An 11,708-nucleotide genomic window follows, 5' to 3' on the forward strand; every position below is an offset into this window, starting at 1 on the left:
GTCACCAACCTCTTCACCGTCACTCCACACACGGTCCCCTTCCCTTCATACCTACTTAAAATTGATTGGATATAACAAAGGTACGCCAGATTAGGTCATGGTTCTAGCGTAAATCCTTCCTTGTGAATAAGACTGTCGACAACGCCCAAATCTCCCATCGTGGATATCAACATGGGCGTTGAGGCAATAAATCGAGCCGATTCTAATCCATCAAAAGTTGTTGTATAAGGTGAAGGACGCTTGATTTAGTCCGGACTCCTGTGTGTTCACAGACAGTCGGACAGCATCAGCGAAATGCCTTCCTCCTCCCCTCTCCCCGGATTGACCTCTCCTTGGGGGTGGGGAAACTTCAGTTACTGGTGTTTCGTCTTAAGTTCTTCGTTTTTCGAAATCTTCCTTAGTTTTGTGTGATTTTTCTCTCGCTCTGTATTTATGGAGTCTGGGTAGGCTAGGGAGGGGGTTAGTAATTAAGGTTTGGCCATGGCGAGTGGGGCGGGGAAGTGTGTGTGTGTGTGGAGAGAGAGAGAGAGAGAGAGAGAGAGAGAGAGAGAGAGAGAGAGAGAGAGACTCTATTATCCTTTCTTTTCTCCCCTCTCCTTCCATTTAGCGGGTAATGGTCGCCAAATTGGTTGGAGGTGTGGCAAAGTGGGATGGAAGGTGTTTTCTTTCCCTGTAGCCACACCACTTACAGTTACACAGTCTTGTGCTCGTGGTCCTGAAGGGCAAGTGTTGTGGGGTAAGGCTCGACCACCTGGAATGGATAGTGGCGCGACAGAGCTGGAGATGAGACCTGCCCCGACCAGCTACTGTCACTATCACTCAACACTCACACGCCACCCAGTCTACCACTCGCCCATACTCCGTTGTATTTTATATTTTTTTTAAGTACTTTGGATGATTTATTTTAGTGATTTTATCAATATATATATATATATATATATATATATATATATATATATATATATATAGAATGCAATTAGAAAGGTATTGTAGTTGGAAACATAAATAAGCGAGGAAGGTTTGGTCTGGTGGCAGGTAGGGGTGATGTGTGTGGGCTTGTTTTATGTAGTGTGATGGCTACTGGCCACCACTACCTTCCAGCTTGCCATTATATTACAAAGCTGCCCACCCCCCCCCCCCTTAAGGCGTGGGTTTTTATTTAGTTTTGAGAGAGTAGAAAAAATATTTTAGAAATGTGGAATTCTGGAGGTGCACAATTGTCAGGAGAGGTACAAAGCACAAGGTTGTGGCAACATGTAGGGAAGACTTCATACATTTGAGGACAGAAGCTGATGACAATTATGATTTGTTTGTATGTAATCGACTGTAGTGAGTCTGCCGTGTGTTAAGTACATTTTAATAATATGAATATTTTCTTTATTCCAGGGTGCAAGATCAAGGCCCTTCGTGCCAAGACGAACACGTACATCAAGACGCCCGTCAGAGGGGAGGAGCCAGTCTTCGTCGTCACCGGTGAGTTCTGTTGTCACTTTCTTCACCTCCCGCTACGACTCTCTCGGAGGACGGCCGTGGTCTGTCTTCCTCACACACACACACACACACACACACACACACACACACATACATACTACTACTACTACTACTTTTTTTCCGTGGCCTCCAGCCTCCCCCAATAGCCACATCTTCGCCACCATTTTAATACCTTAATATTAAATATCCTAGTACATAAGTAGCTATCCTATCTGTGTTGAATTAGTTAAGCTGCAGATCTATGTGGCATTCAGTGACTGTAGCCTCATAGTCAATATCTGCAGCAGTTGTCAGAATTGGGGCAGAAGCTCTCGTTCCCCTGAGGCAGAGCAAAGCCGACCGAAGGAGAGAGAAAGACAGTCGACATCTCATCCAGGCTGTAACATAACTTCTGGGCTGCTGCTTCTGTTCGGAGATCACCTCCGCAAGTAGGGCGTAGAAACATCTTGCACTTGGTCCCATCCCACCAGAGGTTGTGAACACTAGAGGAGTGAAGCTGCCTTGATCAACGGTTTGAATTCTCTCCCCATATGCCCTTCTCTTGTCGTTCTCGTTCCTCCTATGTGCAGCATCGAGAGCTAGGTTACGGTGACATGCGGCCATGGGATAAAAAATCCTACTACTACTACTTTGCTGTCACTCGGAATCGAGTATGACGATCATCCAGCTATGATACGAGTTATTAGGATGTCACCTAGGTTAGTGACTTTTGAGGTGACTAAAAGAGGCCGATACGGGACCCGCAGAGTCGTCCACATTCGTTGCACATGTGGAGGGCTCCATCTTCTGTGGGAGGGGCGGTGGCAGCGTCTTTTCTGCTTTGGCGCTTGTCTGCCTTGGTTTGCAGTCGGGCTAACTCGAAAGTGTTGACACCTTCTCGTGTGGTGCTCCTCCAAGCGTCACGATGCGGAGTAATCGACTCCCAGGTGAGGGGGTCAATTTGGCACCTTTTCAAGTTTGTCTTAAGACTATTCTTATGCCCTTTCAATTGCCCGCCGCCGTTACGTTTACTATTCGTTAGGTGACTGTAAAGTAGCTGCTTTGGCAATCTACTGTCGTCCATGCGGATAACATGGCCAGTCCAACATAGTTGTTCATGGATAATGGTAGCCTCGATGCTCCTACAGTTGGTGTCAGCAAGAATACTGGTATTTGTTCTCTTGTCTTACACACACACACACAATGTACACACACACACATCTGTCCTGTCTGGTGGGTCACGTGTAGGTCAGGGATGCCGTGGGGCGGGCGTGGCTGCCAGTTTTTATGAGTCCGCCCACCCACCGACCCGAGGCACGATTCTTCACTCAGGGGGCCGGGACAGGAAGGTGGTGGGCGGCTTAGGCCTGGATTCCATACCTCGGCCTCACTGTTAATGGGAATATTATGCAGTCAGGAACTCGGCGCGGGGAGGGGGATGATTCTCGTGTATATGGGAGGTTTTGTCGACCTTGGCTATTGTCAATCTGGCGGGGATGGTAAGGCAACATAGTTTTCGTGGGTGCTGGAGAGGTGATGGTGGTGGTGACGAGGTACAGGTGGGTGGTAAGTGAGGGTTTACTACACGGCAGGATCAGGTGGTGGAGGAGGGCGGGGGTGGTTGGATTCGACCCCACATGCTGGGTTGTGGGCCAGCGTGTCAAGGTGTGTCCTGCCCCCGCTCTCCCTCACCCTGCCTGCCTCCACTTTGCACCCTACCTTCCTAACTACTCCACCTCGTGCTTCCCCCCACCCTCACTACCTCCTATAGCCTCATACCTAAACCTTCCTCTCTCTCATTACATCCTTTCTCTTTCATAACAACTAGTAATGCCGCCTCTTCCTTCACCTGTCTCCACCCACTCTTCCTTCCATCCAGTTATTTTAGTGGTCAAACTTGTTTGTTTAGAGTTCAAGTTGGTAAGTAGTGGGGGTGGGGGGGTGTCAGTGATGATGTAGGGATGACTCGAGTGTTAGGTGTCCTGATGACTACAGTACACCACTCTCTTAATTGTTCTCCCGCTTCCTTTCCTTTGTTATACCGATTCCACCGTTATTTCCCTCTTCTGATCTGCTTCTCTCCTTTGCCATCTTCACCATTCCTACAGTTTGCCTTTTTTCCTCCTCCCACTCCCCTTTCTACACCTTCCCTTTGTTCTCATCATCATTTGCCTCCTCCTTTGATGCTTTCCAATGGTTCTTCCCGCTTCTCTCCTGTCCACTCACTCTATTGTTCCTGTCGCATCTTCTCGTGTGTGTGTGTTGATGAGGGAAGACGGGTGCTCTGAAGGGGAGACGGGCGGGGGCGGCGGGGTTTGAAGAGTCGCGCTGGTGATGATATAACCAAGGGCTGGCTGGGGGGTGGTGGTGAACGGAATGGGGGGGGGGCCTTGAGTGAGGACTGCATAGGTGGAGAAATGGTTACTCACTCGCCATGATTATTACTAATAACATTCTCACCATCCTACCTGTGCTTCCTCGCCATCCTACCTGTACTCACTCGCCATCTTACCTGTACTCACTCGCCATCTTACCTGTACTCACTTACCATTCTATCTGTACTATCACCATCCTACCTGTACACAGATTGACCTTATAATGTAATTTGGTCGTGGGAAAACCTTGTCGACACAGACGTTAGATATAAATATTACTCTTGCTTCATCATCCAGGCTTCCACTAAGTTTTGTGTCTGCCACGTTCTTCTGTTCAGCCTTCAGCACTCGGTGTTCTGGCCAGTACTATTCCTGAATTGTGTCCAGATATTTTCATTTTGTTTGATATAAGCGTCCACTGTGCCAAATAGTTAAGATATTCAACGACGTTGAAACCTGAAACAATTGGTCGTTATAAATGGATGTCCCAGAAGTATCTGGTGCGGTGAAACCAATGCAACAGTTTCAGTGACGACTTTGCACGTATTGGGTATCAGCCCAACCGATCAACGGTGTTTTAGACAGTTGTGCACCAAGGTCACCATGACCACGCAGATAAGAATGGTATCCCTGATAAACTCGTCGCGTGAGTAATTTCCCAAGCTGATCTTCTCGTGTGGTTCATGGGTGAGTTATGGTCAAGGAAGGAGGACATAATGATCCAGGCTTTACCTAGGTTAGGGAGGTAGTGGGAGGAGAGGTGTAATATAACAGCCAAGGGGTTTAGTTTAAGTGAAGTGACTAGTCACTCCGGTCAGTGGCTTCATCTGCCTTATGTGGCCAGGTGTTAGGCTCAGTCTCATCATTCCCGGGTTGGTCACCACCTGAATCACGGCATCTGCTAGTAGGTGACCGGTCAGAGAGGAACCGGTGTTAATAGACCCCAACCATAGCGCAACCATCAAGACTTGAACCCTGTGAGGACTGGGACCCACTTGACCAGTCTCCTCCACGAGACAAATAAATGTAAAATAAACAAGCTTGACTGAATTATTGTACCGGCTACCCTGGAACACCTGACGTAAGGTGACTCATTGTTCCTAACTCAGGTATGGTGGTGATGCACTTAATTATAAATGTGTACGGATATGCATGTTAAAGGTATCGTTGGTATGAATATGTTTGTTCATACTTGTGGGTTCATTTGTATAGAAGTGAACAACAGATTTTCACTGAGTAGGAATTGCCCCAAGTTCATTAGGTTATATTATTCCAGTTTATATATTTAATGCGCATGTATAGTTGCTACAAAAAGTATCTGCAATATTTTTAATAGACAAATGACAATGAACAAAGAACTTTGCCAATTCTACCGAGATAGCAGGAGTCGAAATGTTCACTTTGACATCCATCGGACCACACCTTGCAGATACTTTCTGTAGCGTGTGTGATGATTAGGCAGCTAACAGCCTAGGGAGTGGAGGATCCCTCCCTCCTCCAGATTAGATGCTATGTAGTAAAAATGTGTAGCGCTTTTCATCACAAGGAGGGCTACCAGTTGCATCTGTTTTAAGTCGCGTCACCTCCCGCGTCTTACTCCACACAGTAACCGGAATTCTCATGTAAATTATGTTACAAATATGATACACTTTTGCACTAGGATGTTGATATAATGATGTTATTAAGTAACACCTTCTAAAGGGTTGTAGTTTGGTAGTTGGGCATCTTGGTAGTCGTGTATATGTAGAGGGAACCATTTTTATGCAGTATGGGAGAGCAAAGCATAATATGGTAGGTGGAGATGAGCCACAATTTTAAAAAAGTGGTGTAGTTGGTCGAGTATATACGTACAGTACGTGACAATGATACAAAAAGGGAGAGTAGAGTAGTTTATGGGGAGTGTTATATCATGCCAGCTGCACCTGTTTCGTCCTCACGCCCACCTCCCTCACTACGAGACATGATTACACACGAGATGTCACATGTTTTAGTTTGTTTACAGCTCCTGCACTCCGTATTCGTAACTGGAAATGTGAATATGCAATAACTTTTGAGTTAGGTCAAGTGCTGCAGGTTTAAACGTGCTCCATAATTACGATAATGTGGTGTTATCGTTTTTATATTAACTTTTGTTATCCTTAATAACACAAGCTGAAACAAAATTAAATGTTAACATTAGTAACATAGTGTTCAAAGAGGTGGTGTGTGTTAGTGATGACAAACACGAGGCAGTAGCAGTATGAGCGGGTGTCGTGACCATATTAATGTACAAAAATAACATGTGTCTATTGATAACGGGTGAGGGGAGGTTATTCTAGGAGGCACCATCACTACCTCACCCACAAATTCATAAAGTACCTCACCATAGCAACTACCTTAGCTGGTGAGCCAGGCAGCCGACAAAACACTGTGGCAACAAAACACTATAGAGGAGTGTTGGTAGATCACGACCGTGCGCGCCGTCACACACCGTATTTGGTCACCTCACAATATCCTCGCTACCACCACCTCCCCTGGGTCTTCGCCCCTCCCACTTATCCCTCCACATGCCATCACCAGTATCTTCTAACTACTTCTTTCATCTACACTCCACACCATAGTTTTGCATTCTCCAGTCCCAGAGTTTGCTTCTTTTAAGTATCCGCTGAAACACGACTGAATCATGGAGACGTGAACCTTTTCAGGAAAGAGTTTTATAATTGCGGTACTCGTAACAGATGAAGATGTAAAGACGCTGTGCTCCATGACGTGGTAGCACCAATAGTTGACGACAGAAGGTTGCCTTGGTGAGTAGAACAAGTACTTGCTGTATCAATTTGTTATCATGATAACTCCGTTGTGTGGACTGGCAGGTGTGTATGGGAGGGATTAGCAGAGACTGGATATTTTAAAGAACAATAAAACACATAAATGGGAGATGTGCATGGTGGAGCCATGGGGTTAGGTTAGGTAAACTCCAGGTAGGCCACACTGAACAAAAACTTGGGTGAAATGTGGTGATCATAAACAGGATAGTTTTTCTATTGCTTTGTCAAGGTTGGGACTGGGTGTCTTAAACATCTCCTTTGGCATCGTGTTTACATTCCATTTCCAGTCGCATGACTCAGCATTGTTTATTGTACTGAGGAATTGTTTGTCTTTCGTGTAGGTAGAGGAGAATCAGGTGGAATGCGAGTCCTTGTGTTTTGAGGTGAGCCTCGTGCAAACCAACATTCCTGTGTCGTGTCTGAGCGAGGAATCCCAGAACTCGGTATACTATAGTGGGGGTTTTCTTGGTTTCTTCATTTACCATCATTGTTGCTTCTCTATAGCAGCACACACCTGCCGGTAGCGTTCTCACTGCACTATTCAAGAGGCAAGTCTGCCTCGTGCTGGTGTTCCCTCTTCCCACAGTCATATGGCTTCAAGGGTGGTTTTGGGGGAAACTATTTTGATACAACTTAAGATTCATTCGTTTGTATTCAACAATTGTAAAATGACAAGGACTATATAATGTGATTTTTACCCTAGGCAACAAGGACTATATTGATTTAAAGAGAAAGACCAAAGCGAGTAACTTGAAAATGGGATGTTCGTTCTTGTCTTTATTAGCCCCTTTGTAATACGTACAGGAAGAACAAACTAGACCCCTTTTAATTTAGTGATGAATGGTGCTAACATTCGAACCCCGAGATTATTCTGTGTTGCAGACAGGGCATCGTCATTGTGGCTGTAGTGCTACATAGACCTAGACTGGTGGTATGTGTGAAGGAATGTTACTGACCGAACAGTAAGGGGCAGAGGAAGGCTTGTAAGGTAAACAAACACAAACACATCAGTAAAACTTTCTATACCGTTATACCTGTCAAGACTGTTTTTGTTATGAGTGCTCTAAAGGTCTGAGGTGAAGGTTGCTGACCCTGACAAAGAAAATTTCTTTTAAGTTTCAAAAGTTAAGGGTTATTGTGAGCCCCAAGAATAAAAATATTCATATTTCAGTGATGGTGTTCTTCCTGTGGAGATGGCAAAACCCAATAGTGTAGCATCGTGTCCTAGGAGAGCTTCCCAACCATGCCTCAGGACTTGCCCTTGGGGAGCTGGCTCAAGATTGCAATTATTACCTGTAGGCAACTATTAGCTACAGTAATTCCACAATTTGACGTTATTCCCTGCCGGACCAAACTTGTAGCGGTGTGGGCAGAACGGGGCCACCTCGATCTCGTTTGTTGATTAACTCGTGGCTTAATATTGTGTAGCAGTAAAGACAGGCAGCTGCAGTCTTACCGGTCACTTTCGTAGCCAAACACAGTGATACTCATATTCTTAATTGTGAGGCTTTTCTTGTCCACCAACACAATGGAGTGCTAGTGTCTTGTTGGGTATACAAGATGCTTTGGTGATGATTATCAGTCTGTCAATACAGTACTATAACCAGTTAAATTTATATGGATGTTCAATAAATGTTTGGCATTTTGCTCGAGTATTTGGGGCATTTAGAATTTTTCTAAGAGTTGAGTCGAGATGCGTAGTGGCCCCTCCTAATCAGTGATATTGAGGGTTCATCCACATGTACTAGGGTTCAGTTTCCATGTGGAGTTTATCTTTATAGTTCTTCCTCCTGAGGAATATTTTAATTGAGGTTGAGTTACGACACATTTTTCACGATTTTGCATTACGTTTACTAATTCAGGTTTATTGGCGCGCTACAAGTGTGGCTGGATAGAACTGCTAAATTACTGTATTATATATGGATATCTGTGGTATTAATATATGGTTCATCTTCTTGCAGGACGCAAAGAAGATGTGGGGATGGCTAAACGGGAGATCCTGTCAGCTGCGGAGCACTTTAGCCAAATCCGTGCCTGCCGCAAAAACAACCTGAATGGGTCAATGGCTCCCGGCCCACCAACAAATGTACCTGGGCAGGTGACCATCCAAGTACGAGTGCCATACCGCGTGGTAGGTTTGGTGGTGGGTCCCAAGGGAGCAACCATCAAGCGGATCCAGCAGCAAACCCACACCTACATCGTGACGCCCTCAAGGGACAAGGAGCCAGTGTTTGAGGTAACAGGTTTGCCGGAGTCTGTGGAGCAGGCAAGGAAGGAGATCGAGGCACACATTGCGATGCGTACGGGCGGCCTGCTGGACCAGGACGAACCCAACGCTGCAGCTGCTGCACGCCACCATGGGGACTTTCCTCCACCATCACATGGCCTCGACAACCTCTTCAGTCCTGCATCATCAGAGCTGGTCTCATCTCTCTACAAGCTCAACAACTCCTCGCTCAATGGTCTTGCCTCAATCAATGGTATTACCAATGGAACAGGTCTCAATGGTCTCACCAACGGCCTTTCCAATGGGTCAGGTCTAAATGGTATCACCGGCTTGAATGGTCTCAGTGGAAATGGGCTGAACAACTCTCTGAATGGTATGAACGGCTTGAACAACACTCTCAACAGTCTGAACACTTTGAATCAACTCAATGACCTGAACTCTGCTTTCACACTGCTGGGAGATGCTGGGTCGTCACTCCTCGGATCATCCAACAAGGGGGGAAGTGCCCTAGAGTCATCACTCTTCTCCTCCTTCAGCAGTGGTGTTGGGAGCGGCAAGTTGAGCAGTGATGTAACTGGTAGTGGCACTGGTGGCCTGGGTCTGTATGGCGTCGACGAAGGACTAGGCTCCCTGGGATCCTCCATGGGCTCCTCCCCTTCTTTTGACCCAGCTCCCTCCAGCATTTGGGGTGAGCTTGGACGACCTCTGGGGAATACCATGAGTTCCACAGTCAGCTCCAGTTCCTCTCTGAGCTCCACCTTTTCCTCCCTATCCTCCACCCTGTCCTCATCGCTGACACGCAGGTCGTCGTCAGTGTCGGGAGCATCACCCCCATCATCCAGGCTCTCCCCATCCTTGGAGGCTCATCCCCCAGCCAGGCGAATTAGCTCTGATCCAGCACCCGGACTCGGGGGCGCACCATCACTCGCATCGCTCAATTCTGCACTCACGGGAGGCCTAGGCGGATTACCTACTTCCTCACCATCATCCTCTTCCCCAGCTTCCACCCCAGATCTCACCCAGCAGCTGAATGCCTTCCAGTCTACCACTGGGCTGCCGTCGGCACCTGCTACCTCCACCTCCACCACAACCATTACAGGAATAAGCCAGCTGGTGAATGGTATTGATGAGAAGAAGCGGTGTGTGACATGCTGCGAATCAGAGGTGGTGGCTGCTCTGGTGCCCTGTGGCCATAACCTCTTCTGCCTGGACTGCGCCAACAAGCTGGTGGCCGAGGCGGCTGAGTGCCCAATCTGTCGCATGAAGGTCACTCAGGCCATTCGTATCTTCTCCTAACGCGCCACTTGGTTAAGTTTTGCAACTAAGCAACTCGTGCAACAAGCCATCGCGGCGCTCACGGGCATCTCAGCCCCCTTCTACCCCACCACCAGCTTATAGAGTATAATAGTCTGTATAGCATATATCTGCAGAATGAAGAGTATTATCTTTAAAATTAATAATAAATTTTTTTATTCAAGTAGTGTGAAGATATTTTTATTTCATTTTCTCTTGGAATGCAAGGCATTTTTTATTGGTGTGACTCGGGTGACAGTATGGCCCCGGGCTCGGTGTGGTTCATGTCTGGTGGCCAAGCCGTCGGTGCTGGTGGCGCGAGTCCTTCAAGTCAGAGTGGAGAACAGCTGTCGCTAGGCTGTGATAGGCAGGTCAGCGCCGTGCTCGATGCACATGCTGCCCGCCAACAACTGCCAGGGGGGTTACACTCCCTCTCCGATCTCCCATTGTTTCCTGGGTACTCAGGACGGCTCGGGCTGGGCTGGGTGGACTAGGCATCATCGGAGCGGTGCTAGACACTCCCCACCCGCTCACCCAGATCTGAACACTCCGCCCGCACATGTCCGTGCTCGCCCTGTCCAGCCCACCAGCCGCCTCACAACGAATGCTACATATCCTTCTCATCAGCTCTATGTGAGCGTGACAGCCGCCCACCAACCAACCCGCCGCCCGCACGCCGGGCCGCCCACGAGACACTCGGGCGGGGTGCGGGTGGCTAGGTGGCCAGTGGGTAGTTGGGGAAGGCACCAGGACCAGGGAACAACACCTTAATGTCAACAGCAGACAGACATGCTGGGGCCAGTTTGGTACTGCGTCCCAACCACCTGAACGATCGACTCGTGCCTTGATCCCACCTGCTATCCCACCATCTCCTGTCTACCAATTACATCCATCCATGACCTCAACTTCCCACATCCTCACTCTCACATATCCTACATCCTCGCCGCTCCCGCTAATCCCTCATCCTGCAATCATTTCACCTAACGTATGAAACAACCACTTAAAGCCTCAGCAACCTGTCCCCCCTCCAGCCACCTACCCTTAACCATGTCCCCAAGAACCTCCAACTACGCCCACTGAGCCACCGACCACAGAGTTGACCCTGCTTGTGCATTCATGTAATGGAAGCAATACAGTGATATTATCTTAGTCATAGTGCTTTATCTAAGTTCTTGCTCATTATTGATATATAAATGAAAATAAAAACTATGAGAAGATGTGAAAACTTTATTTTGTATAGAGATGAAAAAAAATCAGTATTCTAGACCAATCTTTAATTTCCAATATATTTAATTATCAATGCCTTTTTGTGATAATGTTTGTTTTTGTCTGACTTGAAGGACTCAAGAGCGCCGTGCACGTTTTATAGAACCTCTTTTGTACAAGTGGTGTATATATGAGGTGTGACAGTTGAGAAGGCCATGGGGTGATGGCGGTAAGGTCTGGTAACTAGACAGCCGAGCGAGTAACTACAACTTTTGATCCCAAAATATAACCCCATTGACGCTCCTATCTTCCCCACACCGCCCCCCTCCG

At 47.3% G+C, this 11,708-nt stretch overlaps 1 protein-coding gene across 1 annotated transcript; it reads left to right on the forward strand.

Annotated features, from left to right (window-relative positions):
- Positions 1-1,181: 1,181 nt before the first annotated feature.
- On the forward strand, positions 1,182-10,362 carry LOC121866160 (RNA-binding protein MEX3B-like). Its single transcript, XM_042365764.1, has 2 exons — positions 1,182-1,473; positions 8,614-10,362. The coding sequence occupies exons 1-2, from the start codon at positions 1,365-1,367 to the stop codon at positions 10,173-10,175; spliced, it is 1,671 nt and encodes a 556-aa protein (XP_042221698.1). The 5' UTR covers positions 1,182-1,364; the 3' UTR covers positions 10,176-10,362.
- Positions 10,363-11,708: the final 1,346 nt, after the last annotated feature.

Source organism: Homarus americanus, unplaced genomic scaffold (assembly GCF_018991925.1).
Source record: "Homarus americanus isolate GMGI-L3 unplaced genomic scaffold, GMGI_Hamer_2.0 scaffold29188, whole genome shotgun sequence".
NCBI lineage: Eukaryota > Metazoa > Arthropoda > Malacostraca > Decapoda > Nephropidae > Homarus > Homarus americanus.

What these genes read in the sequence shown, in the direction of transcription:
- LOC121866160 (XM_042365764.1), top strand. Translation starts at nt 1,365, where the DNA reads ATGAATATTTTCTTTATTCCAGGGTGCAAGATCAAGGCCCTTCGTGCC. An exon ending in GCCAGTCTTCGTCGTCACCG is followed by an intron (nt 1,474 to 8,613) that starts GTGAGTTCTGTT and finishes ATCTTCTTGCAG; the next exon opens with GACGCAAAGAAGATGTGGGG.